This window comes from Eleginops maclovinus, chromosome 15 (assembly GCF_036324505.1).
Source record: "Eleginops maclovinus isolate JMC-PN-2008 ecotype Puerto Natales chromosome 15, JC_Emac_rtc_rv5, whole genome shotgun sequence".
Taxonomy (NCBI): Eukaryota; Metazoa; Chordata; class Actinopteri; order Perciformes; family Eleginopidae; genus Eleginops; species Eleginops maclovinus.
The window spans coordinates 15292058-15315660 of record NC_086363.1 but is presented as its reverse complement, the minus strand read 5'-3'; the positions used below and the strand labels follow the sequence as shown (position 1 = coordinate 15315660).

Below are 23603 nucleotides of genomic sequence, written 5' to 3'. Positions count from 1 at the left end.
GGACAGCTCGTTAGACCCCCCAAGGGCTGGACATGCAGCTCCCGCTCTAATTCAGGTATCATAAGACAAGAGAAAGGAATGATAAAGTGATAGAAAGACTATAAACCTTGAAGGGCCAACTGTATGTTTGTGCACTCTTGTGTATTTATCCGTTTTGGGCAAATCCACTGGCTTCATGTTGGGCAACTACACTTCTCCTCCAGCCACAGCTACACAACAACAGGAGCGTTTGCTCAAAGCAGACAACCTCCATCATCTAAAACATATCCCTTTGTGATGACACTGCAGGCAGCTGGTAAGTGGCTGTTCAAGCCACCTGATCATGTGATGCCTCAGTCGTCTCTAGACAAATTGTTCGACAACAAAAAAGACTGAGATCATTCCAATATGTGCTTTTAGGATGGATTGTGCCCTGAAGAAATAAATCACTCTCTATGGAACTCTTTTGGCCCATTTCTGATCTACCTGTGGTATTTATAGGCAAATGTTCCCATATTTCTTTGCTCCACTTATAAGCCCTCTTGTGCCAAAAGGTACTTTAACATACTCTTAGAAAACTTTCTATAAGCTTTGAGAGAAGAAGGGAAAAGGTATATTTGTCCCTACCATCCTTTCCCTGATTAATGTTAATATCGATTGCCTTCACTAGCTGAAAAAGCTATCCATGTATTATCTAAAGTTGCCAGCACTACATCTGTGCCCAGCTGAAACGATGCCAAGCACCATAGTTCCCAGAGAGTGCTTCAAAGCCAACTAACCTCTGCCCAACACCTGTTGGCCAACGCAGCCAGCTAGAGCTACTTAATCCCATTTACAGAGACAGGAGGTTAAATTATTCAATGCTCCAATAAAAGCTCCTTTAACATTTATGAAGAGGTCTATTGATACCAGCAGCATGTGCACATGTGTATGTGCCTTTCCCCTCATTCTCTTGTTTCTTCTTAAACCTTCAATCAGCATTGACGTCATGTCAAAGTGAATAGTGCCATTGTGTGGCTACCTTATCTTTCCCCGCTTACTGTCGAGCAGACACATCAGTCAATAGGGAAAAACGCTGTTATTATTGTTGATTTTCTCCTGAGCAGAACATTGTGGACTAGAGCAAACACAGCTTGTTCTTCAACCCCATAACCTCTTTTGCCCTTTCCTTTTTCTCTCCTCGTTTTTCTCCCCAAAGAGCGCTGGGGGGAAAAAGGACTACGAGGCAAATGCCATGATTATTTTCCTTTATGTTAGTGAAGGAAGCAATGCCGCTGCAGTGCCATTTATGTAAGCAGTTAGCCAGATATGGTTACAGCCCTCTGAGCATGCCTTGAAAAGTGAATTAAAGACATTGGGTTGAGCAGCAGCAGCAGAGGGTAGGCTGGGATCAATACACTGGCAGAGAAATTCATCACTAAATCTATCCAAGCAATTACTGATGCCAGCATCAAACTGACGAACAGTGTTCTGTTGCCCGTCTTCTTTCGCCCATCTCCACTATTTCTCTGTTTGTTTACCATGTTCCTGACTGTGGAACAATGCGGTGACCTTTATCGGAGATAATTCTATTACGTAAGTTGAGTAATTGCTCTGGATGTGGAAGACGAGTGTCCGCTGCTCCTCCTGTTTGGCCCAAAGCTTCCATGTCCTTGGATTTAAATGAAAATATGCTGTATTCATAGAAGCTGACAGGGAGAGGTTCGCTCATAAAAAACGAGCGGAGAGGAGGGTAAAGAGGAGGCGAAGAGAGAAAAAAAGGGGATGGATACGAGACGACAGGGAGATGGAGATGAGCATGACAAAAGCAGTGAGCCAGAACGAAGCAGGATGAAAATGCTATAAAAAGACACACCCCCTTTTCTTTTCTTTTTAAGCGGGCACGATATGTACCTCCAGATTTTCCGAGTGGCTCTAAATGTGACCTGCATGGTGCGAAAAAGAGTCCTCCTTTGTGTCTTGTTCCCATAAGTAAAGGTGTGCAGTGACGAAGTCCTGGCTGCAGGGGTACACAAGAATAAATGGAAGGAGCGTAGATAGTTTTTTTTTTTCTTTTCTTCTCCTCTCCTCGCCACCTACAGTCCTGTTGGCTACAATGAAGGGAGTGCAGAGAGGGGCACGGGAGGCTCAACGATAACAATGATGAGACCGCGAGGAGGCTTCACTGACAGAAATGTTCACTTTACTTTGCTCAAGTTTCTTCATTTGGACAATGGCTAGAGACGGAGTCAGAGAAGCAGACAATTACTGATATTTGCTGCCAGCTATCAGAGAGACGGAGGGAAACAGAGGGAGAAGCTCTACTCCCACATTGTTAATTAAAAACTCTCTTGGTTTGCCGGATAGAAAGACAGTCATACAAAAATGCACACGCAAGACAGTGTTTCTATCGCTTCAATTGGACAATAAAACTGCTGGCAGTACGTTTGTATTTTGCATTGTTGGTACGATGGAACAATATTCTCTGTATGATCCATACAGAAATATTGGATGGGTTGTGTGTTTGTAATAGAGAATAGATAAAGACAGAGAGAGTGAGAAACACAAGAGGGGAAAGCAGTAGAGGAAAATAACAGGAAAGCTGATTTCATGCTCGGGGGATTGCATCTCATTTTCTCCCTGTGCGGAGGGACAGTGTGCGGTCCTGCTCGGGAGTTTACTGCCATCTGGTGGTGCGGGACTGCACTCCTGGAACCTCACCCAGACACATGCTGTCATCAGAACATTGGGTCAATCCAAGAGGAGTAACTAGATTTCGAGCATTCAGATTTTTAGCACAGGAAATAAGAGGAAAAAGCAGCAAAAAGCCTCAAATCTAAGGCAATACTGCTCTTTTAAGGATGTTATTATTCACATCCAAGTGATTATCTATCACCGAAACCAGCAAAAGGAAAACTGAAGACTTAAACCTGTCATGAGAGGTAAAATAAGTTACTATCCAAGCTCCTAAGATATATTTCCGTGTCAATTGGAAATCAATGAAACCTCCATGCATCATACACTCCATCACAAGCAGTACCAGGAATGGATTTAATGAGGGCTTCTCATCACTAATTAACACATAAACACACAGCTCCCATCACCAAGTGAGAGCCCATGTCGATTGATCGCCAGGCGTGGAAACAATTGCGTCAGGTGGGAGGACAATAAAGACAGAGGAAAAAAAGAACATTTTAGAGGTATGAAGTCATACACAGCGGCCGGGGTCTAACATCAGAAAGGTCCGGATGATTAGGGGATGCCAGCGCTCACGGAGCTGTTCTCCTAACAGCCTCCATCACCTCATTAGTCTGGCCCAGCAGCAGTATGCCCCGACTATTAACCGCTAAATGAAAGACCGCCAAGCGTGATTACTGAGGGGAAGTCCCCTGTCGTCATGGGGATAAGAAATACCACACACACACAAATTCACACTTCTATGATAGCTATTTGAAGGGCGTTATCAAAAGGCGATTGAGGCAGAAGTGGATGTTTTACACACATCAGCAGTCACTCCCAAGCCCCGAAAAAAGCTCGGAACATCAAGCATTTCTTCCAACAAATTGCCTGCATTGCAGCAAAAAAGAACCTCAAACAATTGCCACCATCGCTCAGTTGCTTCATTTAAAGATCACATGAAGCTTTCAGCACCGCTTTCACACAGCGGATGCGACAGAGGCTTATTAAGCACATGAAGGAAGCAGCCTCGGAGTCCTTGAGTCGAGGATGTAGTACTCACTGTTTAATGCAGGGTGGCAGCGGCTCCATAGGTGCATCCAATTTATGCTTGTGTGTGTGATAATAGTTTTTATGGGGGGGAAATGACTACATGTTATCTTGGTTATGGGTGGTTTATACACCTGTATGCAGATGATGGTTATGTATTAATAGCTAAATATGGCAGTTGGGTTCAGTTGTGTGTGTGTGTGTGTGTGTGTGTGTGTGTGTGTGTGTGTGTGTGTGTGTGTGTGTGTGTGTGTGTGTGTGGGGGGGGGGGGGGGTACAATCAATGCACATATTAAATGTTAAAGGAGCACTTCCACATTTTAGAATTATATATACATTTTTCTGAGATATCTCAACTTTTACTTCTTAATATGGTTTTAATTCAGTGATGGACAACAACTGAGTTCTGTACTTAATTTTGAGGTACTTAAGGGTTCCCACTCTTTACTTCTGCGTTAAAACTACATTGATATGGTAACGTTAGTTACTTTGAATATTCATTTTCAGAGGAATGATACAACATATAGTCAATGAATATTGTATTACATAATAGTAAAAGGTTAAGATCAAACTGTATCAATCCCTGGGTGCAATTTCTAGTTACCAAGAAGTATGTTTTACCTTTTGTACTTTATGTAGCTTCTGATGCTTGTACTTTACTTAAGAAAATGTTGAATGTGGTGTTTTCTACTTGAAATTTTAAGTAAAGATCTGAGTATATCGTCCACCACTGGTTAAGTAAGAGTTGATCCTTTACTTTCAACTAAAATACAGCTTGAGTTTTTAAAGTGAATGCCTTTCTTTGCTCAAATTGAAGCCAATATTGCTCAAGAGATGCCCCTTGAATCATTTTCTCAAACTTTATAAATCTCCTTTCAGAGCCACAGGACACAGAAAATATGCGAGTGCTCCTTAAACGCACAAACAAGGCAAGAACAGGTCAATCTTAAATTGTACTCACGATCGTTACAGTGAGTCCCCGAGTAAGACGTCATGGAGCAGTCACAGGTGAAGTTCTCCCACTGCTGGATACACACACCCATGTTGGCGCACGAGTCCTCCTGGCACGTCGTACTGGGGCCTGGAAAAAGGCAGTAAGTATGGAGGGAGGGGAATGGAGGCGGAAAGTGATACAATGGGAACAAAGTCAGGGAACCAGTAAGAGCTACTGCTGAGACTAAACAATGCAGGACCCATGCAGAAAGAAATGCACTCTAGAGAGATAGATATACAGCATGTGGGTCTAGAAGAAACAACAAGGAGCAAACAGTGCCACCACAGGAAGCCCGACCTGGAGTACAACTCATGTCAAAAAAACTGTCTGGGGAATCCTGTTTCGTGCTGAGTAAAGCAGCAAACGCAGTGGCAAGCCGAAGCAGAAGCGTGTAGGTTTTCACAGGATCAACAGCATGCAGCGGGAGCGCCGGCATTCGCTCCGCTGTAAAGGATGCTATGCTAGTTTGGTTCTTATCTGCGTTTAAAGACATGCTTCAGAGAATTGTACTGCAGCTGTGCTGATGTGATGACACTGTTAACATCCCTTAATTTCCTTATGTTTTAAGTGTATGTGCAGGTGGAAATGCATGCGATATATATCATTCCAACAAGTAGTTTTAAAAAGTTTTATCAGAGTAAAACTTAGCACGCTGCATTCCCTCTGTGGACAAGCAAGACGAGACATGAACAAAACCCCTTTTAACAAATGACTCATGGATACAAATTCAATTAAGCTATACCCCATTTAAGAAAATATAGTTTATAACCCTAACCCAAATTCATGGATACTAACTCAATTAAACTATACCCCTTTTAAACGGTTACTCATGGATGCAAACTCAATAAAATGTCTCCCCATATAAAAGTTATGGCTTCTAACCCTAACCCTAACTCATGGAGACTAACTCAATTAAACTATTCCCCTTTTCAATATAACAGTTTCTAACCCGAACCCCAGAAATTCTCTTTCCAAACATTTTCTCATTGCGAGGATATACGGCGAACACTAGAAGGAATTCATGACAAGCAGAAAAGAAACAAAAAAAGAGGACACGTAGCGCATATCCCCGTGTATGCACTTCAGTCAGACATGAGTAGAGGAGGGTATTCAAAGTCAAACTTGGATGTGTGTTTGCTATTCCTCTACACCACACATAGCTCTTTGGTACCTTTGAATACTTATACCGAGAGGGAATGCAGATAAGGACAAGCATAGATAACAAGATAAACAATTCCCAAGTAGGAGTCTAGACGGACACGTGAGGTGGGGGGCGAGGACAGAAACCGCCTCTGATAACAACGTTGTAAACAAACAAAAGTAAATCAAATTAAATCAAATGGCGGACAAATGCAAGAGTCAATTGTCTGGTACGAGACAATGTGAAGAGAAGACATTAGAACAGAGCGGGTTTGCCAGCTGAAGCTGCGTTTACTGTGCAATGCACGGCGATGGGAGTCAACCAGGCGTCTTCGACACTTTCGCATCGTTGTGAATCTCGTGTTGGTATGCGTGTCAGTGAAAGGGATTGGTGGATTTCAGCAGGAGGTCACTCGCACTCTGAAAAACACTCTCAGCTGGGTAAAGCAGCGAATGTGATTTTTTTTTGTGATTACATGAGAGACAGAAAGAGGGGACTGATGGTGTTTGGATGTGCAGTGACAGCCTCTAATGTGGCATTTCACAGAAGAACAAAGCACTCCCACAAATTACCTGCCACTGCTTTCAGACTGCAGTAAACGCTATGAACATTACTTATCTAATCTGTTTACTCTCTTTAGATATACGGTGTACTCCTTGCAACTTTATCAAATACGGAAACATTTAGCCTTGAGGTTAGCGGGGAAGAAAAACATTCTATAAAAACTTTTTTCCACCTTTTATTTACAGGTAAATGTGCTAGCATCGTATGGCTACATTAACACAGCATCAATGCTAAAGGCCTACTACATGACCAGGTGCTACAGTGTTTGTGTATTTCAAGAAACAACTGTGTACAAATATTTCCGTGCAAAATAGGACATTTAGTATTTAATATTGTCATAAAGATGTTTACTTGAAGGTAACATTATATTTGTTATTATACACGTGTCTAGGCAAACGGTAGAATTGTTCATTTGATTGTAAAATGTTAGATATTCACAGGTACAGTAGCAAGCAGCTCATAAACCTCGGACTGAAAGACTAAAAGGGAGCAGATTGCAACTACAGTTTTTGAGATGTCTGCAGGAGGGACTTAGAGTTGTTGTATATATAATACATATAATGTCTCTGTTCTAGTGGTAAACACTGAGAAGTGTTTCAGAAATAATGCTTGATGTGGTTTTTAACATAATGTGACGTTTAAATAGAGAGGAATGAGGCATGCTACAATGGGGGATCTGTTTGGTATTTGGAGCAAAACACTTCACAGACATGTTTTGTATAGATATGGCCCTACAATATATTGTTGAAATATAGCATAATAGGAGACTTTAAACAAATGAAACTAAAAGGTTGCTAAATATGCTGTTTTTCCTTTGCCGTAACAATGTAAATTGCCTTATTGTGGGATAAATAACATGTCTTTTTCATTAGTCTGTCTTTCTCTTTCCATCTTAGTATTCTTTTTTTTCGGAGAGCGGGTAACCTCCTCCGCAGCACCAAGGGAACATTACTGCCACGGTGACACCCACGATGCATTGCACACAGCAGACTTTCAGACGAGCAGGCCTCTGAGAGGCTGAGTTTGACCCTCTACCTTGCAGGTCGGCTTTGGTGAAACCAACTTTGTTAGCGCAGAAAGAAAATAACAAACAGAACAGAGCAGAGCGGAAAACAAGAGTAAAGGTTAGTGAGGGAGCAGCATTGTTAGCGTTCGTAAAGAAGAAGTTCCACAAAGTTTGACACTTTGGCAACACTAGGGAGAGTTGATGGTTTGTTAGTGAGGGCTGGAAAATGTCTTACCCAGTGGTGCTTTCTTTATTAAATAAGGTATTAAAGCAGCTTTGAAAATCATTGCCACTGTGCAGAACTTATTATAAACTTCTGCTGCCCTCTAGAGGTCAAAGGCAGAGCCCTGCACAGCATAAAGGAGACATCATGTATTTAGACACAATATAACTTAATTAGTAGAGTAAGGCTAAACGATATATTATATAGAGAGTAGGTCTGCACATTAATTTACATTTAATTTCAATACTGGCTAGTGCAATATTGAAATTGCAGAAAGCACAATATATCTTAAATCCCAAATATGTATTTATTTAGTATTTTGAATGTATAGTGGAGCTGCAGGGATATACAGGCTACAAATTGCATTCTACTGAGTTAACAAAATATCTTTGTCGGGTAAAGTTCCACTAAAAAACATGATCATTTTAAATGTTTGCCAATGATAATGAGAATAATAATGCAAAATGAACAATCCTTCCAATTTCGTGAATCATATTGCAAATGTAAATAAAGTCTAAATTGTTAATGTTTTTCCGTATCATGCAGTCCTAATAGAGAAAACAGATTGGAGCCAAAGCGTGGTGACTTGTAATACTTAACTTAAAATAACAACATAAGATGTACAATTAATTAGTGCATTATATAACTGTATTGTATAATTTCTTCAGGTTCGAGTAGCCCTGCTTAACTTAAAAAATATTGATGCAACATAAAACGTTAACAAGCCAAAAAACCAAGACAGATTAGAAGTACTTTCTTGTTACGCCTGGCGCAGGAAAAGAGAAATAGGTAGGATTAACAGTGCCAGCGAGTTGCTTTAAAGGGCTTAAGAGGAGCCTTTTAATTAGACTAATAAATCTCAGACGGCAGGTCATGACTCTTATTCGCTACAGGCCATCTGTACCTTCACAGCCACGCTCGATCTGCCCGCTGCGGAAAAGGGCGTCGTTGATGAGATCTGGCAGGCGGCCGTTGAGATCAACCGAGGCCAAGCAGCCCTGGAAGCCCTCCCGAGAAACCACCAGCTTCGGGAGGTTCTGGTACATGTTGGGCCCCAGACCTCCGATAAACAGGTCACCTGTAGGGTGATGAGAAGTGAGTAATAAATGAGTTTAATAAATACTAGGGTTACTTTGTGATAGTAATCTCACATTTTGTCCAGTTTTAAGTTAACCTCTGTTTTAACATTCCATCAGGCCCGGTTGGGTCTTTAATATTTTGACACGTACACTGATTGAGATTATGTTTTCAGGCTAGATTACTTGATTGGTACAATTAATCTTAAATCTTTTCACACTTGCTAAACTCAACAATTAATTAGGATCAAAGCGGTGTGTTTCAATAAATCAACAGTATTTATGGGTGTGGTCATTATTTCATAAAAATATTCAAAACATTTTTGCCTTTCCTTCAAGAATTCAAACCCAATTCAAATCCTTTTAACAATGTTAACAGTACGTATACTAACACAAATAATTAAATACATTTTTGTGACATTTTGGTCACCAGCTTTAAATGTTGGAGACAAAGTTGTTTTTCTTCAAAAATCTAAACAATTGGATGATCCTCTTCCAAATATTAATTGCACAAATCCAGCCTGAGATGTGTCAATAATAAAGACTATGGGAGTGGATTCTTGACTTCAAAAAAATATTTTAAATCAAATCAAACTCTGGAGGAGTGGTATGATTGTTACGGCCACAGCATTAAAACAATATTTGTGGCTCACGTTGTGACCCGCAACATAAATTTCAAGCTCCGAGCCGACGTAGTTTACACAAACAACGTGATTTTATCGAACATTTTTAAATCACTCTAACTCAAATGGTACAAGACCAGAGGGCTGGCCAAAAAGAACGAAAGATGGAGGAAGCCTGGGCCAACCACACCAGGGGCCCTAGGATCCAGAACTTCACCCCTAAACTAAAAGAAATGCATAAGCTGAACTGGACTACCAGGTCCTCCATACTAGAAAACTAAGCCAAAAGAATGAACAGAAACAATAACTACTTTCTATCTCAGAATAAACGGCTGCTAGAGTATCAGGCAGCATAGTGTTCCAGAGCGCGTAACTATGATATTCATGAAGACATGTATTATAATTTCTCAAAAAGCGAGGATGTGTTTGTTACCTTTGAGGTCGAGGTTCTTGGCTCCGTTGACATTCTGCGTGACCGACTTTGAGTCCACTTTGAGCGTGTGTGTGTTGGCGGCGTCCCTCGTGATGACCACGTTGTGCCACTGGTTATCGTTCAGCTGGTTGTCGCTGTTCCCCTTCAGCAGACTGGGCCCGTTCCCCAGGTCGAACACGTAGTGGATAAACCTGCAGGAAGAGAACTTTGTTAGTGAATGCGTGTGTGTTTTATCTTCTGGAAAAAACTGCTAAACTGTCAAATATGTCAACTCTTAAATACACTAATTAGCCTCGGACTTCTAAACAAGTTCACTTTAATTTGAAATTCACTTATTTATTCTCTGCAACTGTGAGTATTATATCTAACCTTTTTAAACCAAAGTTAACACTTATAAATGTATGTTTTGGGACCATTAAGTAGTTAGGGCTTGGATTAGTTTAGATTTCAGAGTTTTTGGTTTGTCTTGGGCATTTGTTAGCTTTTACTGTTTCCGTATACTACATAATTTCCCTCTAATCTAGGATGTGCTGATAAGATCAATTGTAAATAATTCATGTTTAGTGTCTCGGCCTCTATTCTAAAGATTTGGATAGCTTATCGGAGTGTCCCATTTCACATATCTCCATCATCTCTGTCTTATGATGCCAGTAAACAACCACACACACACACACAACCATAATACACACTGTTAAAACTGAGCAATACCACAACTGATGTGCAATATACACTTTATATTTATATATATATCTAAATGTTGTTAATGTTAGTGGCTTCTTCAATAATTGTATATGCTCACTTAATCTTTTAAAATGCAGCTACTTGTTTACCCTTTATGTGTCCTCTGTGGTCCTTATTAACGTGTGCTTGCCATTTTTTTAATATGGAAGTCTTTTTACTTCTGCTTTATATTTGCACTGTAACTTTGTAGTTGTAACACTTCAATTCCCCCTGCTGCGGGTAATTAAAAAAAAAAAAAAATCAGTTTCTGTTTGTTCTTGTTTTTTTTAACCGTTGTAAATAAAATAATTTCAAATGATTGAATTATCACAATTAGTGCATGCTGCTCTGACACTAATGGGAGTTAAACTGATGGAGGAAAAACTATTTTACCTGCAGTATGGTGATAATTATGCTTCTACAAGCTTGTAAAAGGTGCATAAGAGATTAGGATTTTAGTCAATTAATAATGGCTAATGAAATACATCAGCACTGCTATTAGAATAATCGTCTCGTGACGAGAGCAAAGGAATAAAACATCAATATCCTGACATTCTCACCCTTTGACCAGCTCCACGGCGATAAAGTCGTTCCCGTCTCCGCTGTTGAAGATGAGGAATCCGTCAGGCGACGTGGTTTTGAACTGAAAGAAGAGGTGCATTGTGGTATAGGCCTGCAGAGTGGCCAGTCCCAGGTAGCTGCCCTTAGTCTTGAAGGTGACTGGGTCGGCGATGATGAAGCGCATCCCGAAGCGCGCGTTCAGCTCGCAGAAGTCGATGTCGCCGTTCTTACACATGTCGATGTACTGCATGCCGTTGAACTTAAGGCTCTGTGGGGGAGAGAAGTGTGTGAAGATGGTGTAAATTCATTGTAAAGAACACTTTGTTGCACAGTATATAATTGTCTTTTATGTGTTCCTGATTTGAGCTAATAAACACATTTTGAAAAACTGTGATATTGCACTCAACAACTTTTTCAAGCAAGTATAAAACTACACTTTAAGATTCAACTCATTTTCTTTTTTTTATTGATACCCTTTGTGTGAAGTTGAATATTTAATAAAAGGAAATAATGTTTTTTACGGCAGTATACTGGAAACAGCAGCAAGTCTGAGCCGAGTGCGCTTTAATATCTGTTTAATTAACTTTCATTAAACTATTAGGTAATATCGTTGTCGCAATATTAAACTAAGTCATTCCTCAGTTCAAGCAGCTCTAAAGAAACACTTGAACTTAATTGTAACATTGTAAGAGAAGTTGCCCCACATTGTGTTTGAGTATATCCAATCAAAGGAAAGAAATATACTCCAAATCCTAGTGGATTCTCCTTATTGTAATATGAGCATATTCGATAACTACAAAAAAGTGACATTAAATATTTTTTGAGACATCTTTGGATAAAAATGAAGTGTCTTTGAGTATTAATTAAGGTGACACATACTGTAATTATGACTTAAAACCCATCCTCTTTAGAACATGGCTTGAACACGCATCCTGATGTATTGCACTTTTTACCTGAAGGTGCCCGATAAAGGAAGAGGGAGCAGACGAGACAAAGCGTCTCTCAGTCAAGATGCCAGTCTCCACGTTGTTGAACTCTAGGCGGGTGTGGTCGCCTGCCATCTGACCTGAGATGGAGGGAAGAGAGAGGAAAAGAAGCGGAGGGATGAAGGGTAGGAAGAGGAGGAGGATGAACATTGCAACCTAACCTTTAACCGAGCAACAGTTTCACTTTGTGTCAGGCGGATGCAATAACTATAGTATTCCAACAAATGATGAAACCAATAGAAGATACTGTAAACATTGGTACTTATCGTCCCTTAAAGAATGGCAAAAATGACTGGTATCAGACTAAAACCCCAGATAGAGGGATTAGAACTAACCCCCAAAAAAGGAATATGAACAATGACCCGATCATGCACATTATGGATGTTATTCCCAGGAGATATACCTTCAGCCATGTCTTCATCCACAGTGAGTTTGAAGTTTTTACCGCGGCGGATCACTCGTACTGAGTGCCATTCATTGTCGTTGAGCTTTTGTCCGGCATAAAGAACCTCAGGACCTTTGCCTGAAGAGGAGGGTTAGTTAGTCAGGGGGAAACACAATCACCACCAAAGTCTCTGTTTTCACAACTGATTAAACAGACAGTGGAAAAATCGATTTTGAATTGGAAAATCATTTTCAATTTGGAACAACTTTGTATAGTTACATTAAAATAAAAATATGTTTAATTTGCAGATTAAGTAGTGCTACTTTCGACTAAAGGTTTTATATTTGACAACATAGGAAAAGAATACAATAATCACAACTGACAGCCAAATTAAAGAAGACATTTGCTGTTACTCAAACAAGGACTCAAAATATGTGACTATTACAATCATTTTTGCTACAGATCCTCTTTAAAAAATCCCAGCATGATACCATTAATATATTTGGCAATAATGATCCCTTCCTCCTATATTGTTATTCCACATCAGTCAAAATGTATCGCAATTAGCATTTTGTTTTCAATTTGTGCAGCCCTGGTAACTATTTCACATAAAGGTTATATACCAGTGTTTCCTTTGCTTTTATTCTATCAGTCTGTATTTTTGAATATTGTATTGAAGTTGTATGAGGCCTACAGAGATTGTGTAAGTAATTCCTAAAACAACCCACTAGAGGGAAACCTCGCCCCATGGAGTTCAGAATCCTAAATGAGTGATATCTAACACAAAGTTGAAATATAAACCAGCAGTGGTGAAGATTTGTAGCCTATAGAGTTAGGATGTTTAATCAATTCAGTACACAAAGAAATAAAATGTATAAACAAAAGTCTCACATTTAGAAAATATCCTCTTTGTTTCTTTAAATCAACAATTAAAACCAATAAATGATTGAATAAAGATTTGCTTTTGGCATATTGTAGCGTATATCCAGGCCTCTGTTAAATGTTGTATTTATGTCTGACTGAATAAAAAAATACTCAATGATAAACTGTAACAAAAACTCAATGTTCATTTAAATGAATATATATATATATACATTTTAAGGAAAATAAAAGAAATCCTAAATAAATTGAAAAATTCCCTTCCTTAGAAATCTATATTATTTGTATTATTTATATGAAAAACAACAACCAGGCACAACCTGTCCTTAATCTAACACTTACTTTTAAGCCTTTGTTGTGTTGCTTTTATTTTATTCTCTCTAAAAGCTATGTGAGCACTTTTGAACATAACGCAAAATAAGAGTCCCGTTCATGAGTAACAGCATGTCTCCTGACACCATATATACAGTATAACACATAATAAGCCTATATGCTGCAGTATGTATAATTAGGGCAGGAGAACAAAGCGAGTGAGACACACAGCAATATATTACGGTATAATTGGGAAAACATATTACGTACATAGCTCGTCGAGTCTAAAAGCTAGCAGCTATGAGCATACAGGGAAAGATTAGAAACTAGGTGCCTGAATCAATTTTAGAAGTGTCCTATTAAAATATATAGAGTACATTAAGTCAGATTTGCATAACTTTAATCTCTGGCTATTACTTTTCCCCACCCTCTTATCTGAGGAATCCTCTTATCAGTCCCCGGCATTCACACATTCCTGCCCTCACATCTAGCACACAGGCTATAAAATCACACAGTGTAGGAAGAAGAAGGCTGCATAAAAAGAGTGTTGACTTACTGGTGTTACAGTTTATCCTGACACAGTCTAGATGGGGAGGGGGGAGAATAAGTGACAGATGAAATCGCATCCTTCAAGGTTACAGCTGCAGACAACCAAGAGCAAGAAAACCACCTTCCGGGGACGGTCACATGACCCCGGCGGCCATTTTTCACCTGCTGGATATACTGAAACTGGAAATCCAATTTAATCCCAATCCAATTGATTACTTTATTGAAGCTGTAGTCAATAATATTGCACCAATAAAGGCCAATATTAATGTACTGATGGATCATTAGATCATAAAAGTCTTATTTTGTTAAGTAGTTTAATTTTAAAATGGTCGCTTGCAATTCTATGGCCACATCGATTTTGCAACCCAGCAAATAACGCCAAAATAATTCACAAGATTTACCATCTTTCATATATTTTTAGACCTTAAAATCTCTACGGGAGAGTTGGAACTTGTGTTTGCCAGGTGCAGGTTGAAATCCATGTGACCGGGCTGGTCATGTGCCGTCAACCGCAACAGAATAGTGGGAACAAACAGCCTCGAGCCACGCAGCACCAACACGTACAGATGCATAAAAAACCTTCTCTAAGAGGGTCCTGTGTATGTGTAGTTGGAATTTTATATATATTTTAAAGGTTTTTTTCTTTGTCTGTGGCTAAAAACCCATTAACAAAAACATCTGGAGTGGATAACAGGTGTTCCTGCAGCTGTGGTTACCAATTAAAATGCTTTTATGGAAACACATATGAGGTATTTTATGTTCACATATGTTTCGTGTGGGGTTTTTTTCTCCTCTAGGCTCATTCTGTGAAGGCCTGCACTTAAATGTAGCACTCGTGCCGCCATCTGCAGGCGCGCTGGGTGCTGTGGCATCGGGCTGTTTGCCAGATGGGCCGCAGGCTTTCGGGGCCTTTGAAGGGGTGAGTGCCATCTTTGAACAAGGCATGGGAGATGCCAGGGTTACTAATGGACGGAGAGAGACATGGACCTGCTATCATGGGAGAAATAATATAAAAAGAAATACAAAAACAGACCACTGGAACAGACCCACATAAGAATGCATACTATTAGAGCACTTAGATGTACAACAATAATCTGTTATTCTGAATAGATGGTAGGATATTATCTTAAATGTTGTCAGAATGAATGCGTTTGTGAGGAATCTCCAAAAAGTGAAATGTATGTGTACACAAAAAAGAATGATGTGTTCAGAAGATGTACTGCAGAACATGGAGAACTGTGTTTCATGTTAGATTAATGGATACAAAAATCTAGAAAGACTTCTAAAGCATCAAGGCAGAAAAAACTTACAGTCCAGGCAAAACAAGACATGCAACTACAAAGACAAACTACGAAAAAACTGGTTTAGTGTGTGTTAGGTCTGGACCCAAAGAAAAAAAAACACAAAGACAGTAAGGCCTCCTCTTGGACTGGAGGGGGGATTAAGGGGGCGGTTTATACGATACCTAAATTGACCGTCAGTTTGACTCTCCCGCTGTCTAGCTCCAGCCTCAACGTGTCTGCAGACTCGCGGGACGTGGCGGCCATTAGCAGCCCGAACGCGCGCTGGGACATGAAACGCAGGGAGACGTCCTCTGCCTCTGTGTGCATCACGTTGGGGATTACCACTTTCATGTACATGCTGCCGTCGAACGACAGGATCGAAGACTCTGCGAGGAAGAAAAAGAAAAGAGAATATCCCATTATTAAACTCGGTGCAAACCACAGTAATGAGCGAATTGTGAGGATGTGTCAATGTGTGTGAAAGACACTAAAGACACAGATGCGGTTTGAAAACCATTCTAAAGTCAGATGCATGCATGTCCCTTATATTTCATCAATGAGAAACACACACACACACACACACACACACACACACACACACACACACACACACACACACACACACACACACACACACACACACACACACACACACACACACACACACACACACACACACACACACACACACACACACACACACACACACACACACACACACACACACACACACACACAGAAAGCGTGTTTGCAGATGTTTTCATCACCCATGAGTGACAGGCTGAGGAACACAAACACACTGCTTAGTGCGCTGAACAAAGACATCTTGCTACTTGCTCCTTTCCCTGGAAATGTCCCTTTACAGGCATGTGTTACTTAGAAGTACATTATGAAGTCTATATAGTATTGTGCAGCTGCAGAGATATCACTGGCTACTAATCATATTCTACAAACTTCAATAGACATATTTCTTTTGGTTCAGATCTTTAAAAATCTAACAATTATCAAAATACAAAAGAATCCATCCGTCTATTTTCATTAAAAGGGGCCCTATTTTGCTTATTTCCAGGCTTTGTGCCTCTACTGTGATACGTATCCGTGCTTTAATGTTCAAAAGGTCTTTATTTTCCTCATACTGCCTGTGCTGCAGCACCTCTTTTCACCCTCTGTCTGAAACCAGACTCCAGTTCAGTTTGCTCTGTTGGGATTGGTCAAGCGGTTAGAGCAGCCCGGCCCCTTAGCCTATCAAGTACAATGGGTTGTAGCACTAGCCAAAAGAAGCATGAGTGTAAGGTAGCTATATCTATGTAGTGGAAGTGAACAAAGGAGTCCAATGAAGCCGTTTCCGGCAGGGGGGAGTGTGTGGGATTTTAGCTTTTGCAGACCATTTACATGCACACAAACCCACTACAAGAAAGGGAAAACCCAAACAATCACAACAGGGCCTCTTTAATCATACCACAATTACATTATCAGTCAAACTAATTGCAATTACATATGTTTTCTAAATCGTGCAGTCCTAAATTGTTCACACGGTAACAACCTTAGCAACACAACACAGACAATAGGAACGAATAGATCATGTCAGCGTCATGGTAGGTGGGCCACACTATTTAGTTCTTTTTTCATGAGTTCAAAAAGAAGTACAGAAGCTCAGAGTGAGCGTGGCGAAGAAATGGGGAAGACTGTCAGCAGGACTGGAAGCCTTGTGGGGAGAGAGACGCAGATTAAAAAAGGCATCCAACTGTGACATACCTGTTTTGACACCTCAGCTTTCGCAAGAAAAAAAATCAGCCCTCTGGCCTCAGGAATGCACCAGCATTTGGCTGGGAAGTGCTGAGGCCGGAGGTGAGAGGTTTTGTAGCATCTCACGAGGGAGGGGTTCGTGGCATGTCAAAAAACGTATGCTTTTTTGTGGGAAAATGCAAACCCACGCAAACAGGAATGCCTTATAAGTAACACTGCATTTGCTTCACTGAAATGTATGTGGCATGTTGCAAAATTCACGTGTAAGCACTGGATAATTTGTCTCGCCTAGCAGTGCAATGCTGTAAAAACTCACATTTGTCTGTGTTGCTTTTAGGGCTCGTTGTAAAATCCATTCCCTGAACAAGCTGTGTGACCACAGTAGCCTGGAGGATAATGAAACCTTGGCTCACCATATTCTACTCCATTTTAAATTGCATGGAATCTCTCCCTGTGTGTCTCGTTTGCACAAAAAAACCCAACAACCTAACACTTTCAAACATGCATGGCACTTCACGGACGGTTTCCCTAACTGGCGGAGGCATGTATTGATTTGTGAGCCTGGTCAGGTCCCAGGCCCACACTAGAAGGAGAAAAAAAAACCTGCTGAGAGTCAATCTGCATCTCAGAAAAACACAAACAGACAAGGATGGATGTGTATTGAAGCATGGAAAACAAAACTGTGATGTCCAATCTGGAGTTTGAGCAGACGTGGCAAAATAGGGTCAGATGTTTATAGCTATGAGATTGGACATAGGAATCGAAAAAGTCTTTACAGGGGCTTTCAATAACTTGGTCTTGCCCCTGTTTGAGTAATTATGATATGGAAGATATGAAGGTAACCCTAAGAAATGTTTTAAAAAGTGGGTAGCTTGATAAACTATAAAAAAAAAGAGGGCTGTTTTTTTATGCATGCATTTGATGTGTCATCATTTAAAGGTGCCATAGAAAGCATCTATCTGGTATTTTAAATTCTTCTCTGATGTCTACAAAGAAGGTATATAACTTTGGATGATCCAAAACATGTCCAGATGTGGTTTAACAGACCCATTTACAACCCTATGATTTGGTCCTAGAATGAAACAAGCTGAATTGCCTTATTTGGGGGCTCATTTAAATAATCATGATGAGCTCTGCTCTGATTGGCTGGTTTACAAGGAGCAATCCATGGCTGCCTCAGAGCCCACAGAAGTAAGTGAATTTTGCGAAACTATGAGAGATGAACCATGGAGGCTATTGGCATCCAACCTCACATGTTTGAGCCTTTATCGGAGGAGGAAACCGATGAATTTGAAGAACCGCTAGTTGGTCGGAGAAGGAGAGCAGCGTTACGGAGTGGTAAGTGTTAGCGTTAGTGTTTCCAGCAGCTGGTGCATGCAAATGTTGGGGCTGGACTACCGTGTGTGAAGTAACACACAGGGATTGTTGTAATTTACCGCTGTGATATGTATATTCATGATTTGCACGTGAAGGAGGAAACAATGGTGTTTGAGGTTCACGGTATGTCAGTTCAATGTACCAAACTCTCCTTATTCAACTATGCCGAGGTAAACACAGTTTTCCATTCTATGCCACCTTTAATGAAAAAGCTTTGAATACAACCTAAATTGAAAAATGGACCTGCCAATGCTAACGACACAGCCCCATCATTGGGTTTATTATATTGAAGGGCCAAATAGCCCATTCCCTTTGGCGATGGACAGGCATCCTACATTCATCCGTCAAACAATCATCTGTCCAATCGCAGCTTGGGGAGTTAATCAAGGGGTGGAGGTATGGAATCCATCCAGTGGCTGCCAAAAAATGTTTACCTCCTGGTTGCGCTAAAGAAAAAGCTAGGGGATTCTGAAAGTGATTTGAATTCATCCTCTGGGCACCACGAATATCGGTTAGTCATTTTCAGGCAATCCATACAATAATATATGAGATATTTCAGTTTGGACCTAAGGGGTGTAACAGCTCCTTAAAACCAACTTTGCATTTTTATTGAGCAAGTTGCGAGCATGGTTAAAATATTTCCTCCAAGCTAAACTCCAATGATCTTGTTTTCTTTGCTGTATATCAGCGGTTCTAGGAGGGGGTTTGCAAAAAACCCACCAATCATTGTGACCTTTTCATACAATAACTGCTCCCAGCATGGCCCCAGCATTGCCCCACTGGTAAAATCGGTCTAGAACCACCATTGTTGATGGGGTAATGGTTCCATCATTAGGTTCTTACTCTTCAACTGTTAACATACACAAGTATTGATAGAATTGTCTGTCCAATCACAATTAGAAATGTCTGTTTGATGGGATTTATTGTTCCCAGTTTTTAAATGATTCAAAATGCTTTCCTACCCGCATGAAATCCGTGCTCAACAGTGTTCCACCATGCTCTAATGCTCCACACTGTTCAATAGCTTTTTAAACCAGCACCAAAATAACATCATTCAAGTTTTAAAAGGTCTGTTTTCGTGCACTGCATCCTTTTTGGGGGCAAAGCGGTCCCCCATCATGTCTGAATGTCATCGATCAATCTCAGCTGGGATTGGCTTTGTTGTAGTCAAATAGCTTTTTATTGTAGGAGAGAGGAAGGGGAAGTTTTTTGGTTCACTGCAGTTCAGTTTATTTTATTCCCACTGCATTCCTCGCTCCACTTTGAGTGGCAGTAAACCAAAACAGTGGAAAGGCTTGAGTTTATTCTGAGGATGTGGACACGGTTCATTTGCAGCCACTGAGGGCAGTTTAGAGAATAAACAGAAAGGGGAAATGTTTTAAAATCCAAACTCCCTAGATAGCTGACCAGGATGCCAAGTAATCTGCCTCACAATATTCTCCATTGTTCACAAATATAAAAACACAAAGAACAAAAGCTGAAATAAGTTCAGGGTTGAATGAGTTTGACACATGTGGTTGCTATTCTATGGCCACCAGAAATGGCCATTTTTCGTTATTGATTTAAAATACTTTTTTTGAAAAAAAATTTTTAGATAGCAACAACCGATAGTACACCTAGATATATAGCTTCAATGTTGGTCCCCCAATATCCTTTCCTGATAGTGCCCCTCCACAGCTTTACAGTACTGATTAACTCTACAAGAAAAGTGATATTTTTGCACTTGCCTTTCCTTCACTTAACTTGATTTTCTTCTACAGTTTCATACTTTGATGTTCAAAAAAGTGCTTTTTATTCTCCAAATGCCTGTATAGCAGCAGATCTATTCACCCGCCATCTGAAACCAGAGCCCAGTCTGCTGTGATTGGATAGCTGGTCGGTTCTGAAGTGATAGTCAACCGCTTAAAGATGTGTTGGAAAAGTCCCGCTCCTTAGCTTATCACGTTCAATGTAAGTCCAGTGGAGCGTGTAGGAGACTCTGGAGGAAACTTTGAAATTGTAGCATTCCCTGACCATTGCATGAACACAGAAACCTAAATAACACACTACAGGAAAGGGAACTACCCAAAAAGCAAAATAGGCCCCTTTAGATTGAATGAAAACAAATAGTCCTGCATACACAACTACACAATATATAGAGCAGATTAAGGTTGAACCAGAACGGAAGTGGACAGTTTCATCAATAATTGTACTAGTTGCCTTTTTGGACGTCTCAACATCACCCTGGCAAATTGGCAATCCTACTATAGCATTAAAAGGACAATTAGAGAGTGGACACCAGCCCCAGGGCGTTTCCAAAAAATATAAAGACATGCATGTACTGTATATGCATGTGATTTAGCACTAATTCAAAGGCTTCCTCCTTTGCTAATGCTACACCCTTCCACCAAGTTTCCACATGAAAACAGGGCCAGTAGTTGTTCTTGAATCAAGCTAACAAACCCAACCAAACACATTACCACCTGGGCAGTGGCAATGACAGTCAAAATTACGAAACCAAGACTCAGGTTCTATGAAGCAGAAATGTTTCTTTAAGCTTGCTTGGAGTCTTTCAAGTTTCCAGCTGTTTATTTGTCTATCACAGTTACTTAGAGGAAGTTATTCTGTCATGTAAAGCTTAAGCCATGCCAGGGCTGTAAAGAAGTGAAAGCAGGCAGCTGAGCAAACACTACTTTACATTTAAGGAGAAGTAAACATCCTGTGCATATAAGAGAAGACTACAGCTGTGATTAAAGTCATTCAAATGCAGTGTAAAGGTAATAACAGGCTCGACCCTGCAGGTGATTGCACAACCTCGATGTGTGTGGCAGTGTGTGCATGCACCTACAGTATGCTCCGCCACATGCTAATTCTTAAGAAAGATATCTGCAGCGATGAGGATGTCAGTTCAGATGGTAATTAAGCTGGTACTTGTCACTCTGCGTGTTTGTGTGCGTGTGTGTGTGTGTGTGTTTTCAAGCACAAGCCCCGCACTTTGCATAATTAGCAGTCCAATTGAAGCAGAAGATGGAGGAGGAGGACAGCTATTAAGTGAGAAGCTTCAGAAATATTCAGGGTATGGAGAGTTGGGAGGGGAGGGAGTAGTACGCTAGACAAATCTGGTGACTATACACACAAAAACAAGCAGAGACACACACTTTAGTCCTATTCAAGCTCACAAAATCTGTTTCTTTCTCCCATTGTTTACTGCCCTTGGTGGTAACTGTGTGGGATTATCTAATCTTTTTTCCCCCCCTAACAGAGTGACAAGTCTTTGTTTTTCGCCTTTCAACTCGTCTCCCGCACACACACGCTCACACTTTAGAGCCTGCTGTCAACAGTATTTAAAGATCAAAAATCACATCCTCATCCTGACAGCAAGGATAAGGACATCGATAAAAGAATCTCAGAGGCACTAAGTGTGCCTTTTCTGTGTGTGTGTGTGTGTGTGTGTGTGTGTGTGTGTGTGTATATACGGTGTGGTTATTTGTATATACACACACTGAGGAAGTAGGAAATGCCTGCACTTAACAGAAAAGGCTCTTGGCTGTCGACGTTATCCACAGTAATCCTCTCCACGTGATCACTCTGGACACACACACACACACACACACACACACACACACACACACACACACACACACACACACACACACACACACACACACACACACACACACACACACACACACACACACACACACACACACACACACACACACACACACACACACACACACACACACACACACACACACACACACACACACACACACACACACACACAAATGAAATGCTGCTACAACATCAGAACCACCACATATATCCCAAAAGACTACACTGTACTTTTAAAGACGTACTCCAGTTAAATAATCCAAACCCCCTGTGAAAGAAAACCCACTTAGATAAGACACATAGCTATACCAAAATAATTGAATAGTGTATGCATAAGAGAAATAATATTAGTATTCACTATTCACACCACAACAGTAGGTGGTCAAATCTATCTGAGCAGAGGGGCCTGTTTACTCCTTAACAGTACCAGCACTGGTACGTCCCAAAAGCATAACATGACCTTAAAATATCACGGAGGGTTATAAAGGACTGCTGAGTCAATGTTTAGTTAACTTCCTGCTGACATTAATAAATTGTTGTATTCAATGCCCAAATGCAAGCTACTCATGGTATTTGTACGGTGGCCCTGAGGGGGCATTGCAATGCAAATAAGGAAAATGCAAGGTTACTTAAAAAATATATTTTGTGACAATTTGTCAACTGCAAAGAAATGCAATCTGTAATCCGAGTATAAAATTAATGTAACCAGATGACTTTGATGCAAAAATTAATACAACAGAACAATGTAAATAAAAACGTGTAAATAATGTTATTTATAGAAAAAAACCTGCATATCATTTGGGATGGGGACCAAGTCCCAGTACATGTTCCACCAGCTCTACGAACTGAGCAATACAGCAGCCCAACACTGCCTTACATTAAGCATTAGAGGCAGTAGCACCAACAATCGATGCACAAGACACTGTTGTATTTTCTCTTCATGTTTATGCAAAATGTGGTTATTACGGTTGGCTGTAGTTCAGTGGTGTTAACAAATGATCTAAAATAATAGGTTGTTGGGGTTTTACATATGAATGCATGATTCAGATACTTGGTTCTTATTTTATAATCTCAATCATATGATCACAATGATAGATAGCCGATCAACAAGAATGTCTGAAATGTGTGCTTGTTTTTGTATCCCTGTGTGTGTGTTTAAGTTGGTCGTAAATATGTTAGCAGTCTTCCTTATGTTATTTTGTTAGAAAACCCTACGTCAACTGCAAAAATAAAACTTTTCTACCAAAAACAGTCCTTGTAAATGTTCTGGCTGAACTGTTGCACATTTGCACATCCAGCAGACACTGAGCCACATTAACATGAATTTGCAGTTGTGTCTCTGGCCACCTGTTGATGTAAATCCAAAAATCAATTTCCTTTTTTGTCTGTTTTGGTCTCCATCAGGACACTGTTGCTGAAAATGGCTGTCTGCTGCAGGAACAGGGTTGATAATAACAGAATGTGCCA

At 40.4% G+C, this 23603-nt stretch overlaps 1 protein-coding gene across 8 annotated transcripts in view; it reads right to left on the bottom strand.

The window, feature by feature from the left end:
* nrxn3b (neurexin 3b) overlaps positions 1–23603 on the bottom strand; it is a 286482-nt gene that overhangs the window by 153745 nt on the left and 109134 nt on the right. For 3 of the 8 annotated variants that reach the window (XM_063902196.1, XM_063902201.1, XM_063902202.1), the window contains exons 9-17: positions 15602–15805; positions 14144–14170; positions 12415–12534; positions 11979–12091; positions 11025–11293; positions 9745–9935; positions 8517–8690; positions 7419–7445; positions 4646–4765 (exon numbers count right to left, since the gene is read on the bottom strand). In XM_063902196.1, the coding sequence (XP_063758266.1) occupies positions 4646–4765; positions 7419–7445; positions 8517–8690; positions 9745–9935; positions 11025–11293; positions 11979–12091; positions 12415–12534; positions 14144–14170; positions 15602–15805 (1245 nt within the window). The remainder of the gene's footprint in view (positions 1–4645; positions 4766–7418; positions 7446–8516; positions 8691–9744; positions 9936–11024; positions 11294–11978; positions 12092–12414; positions 12535–14143; positions 14171–15601; positions 15806–23603) is intronic. The other 5 variants (XM_063902198.1, XM_063902204.1, XM_063902200.1 and 2 more) reach the window with 3 other exon arrangements.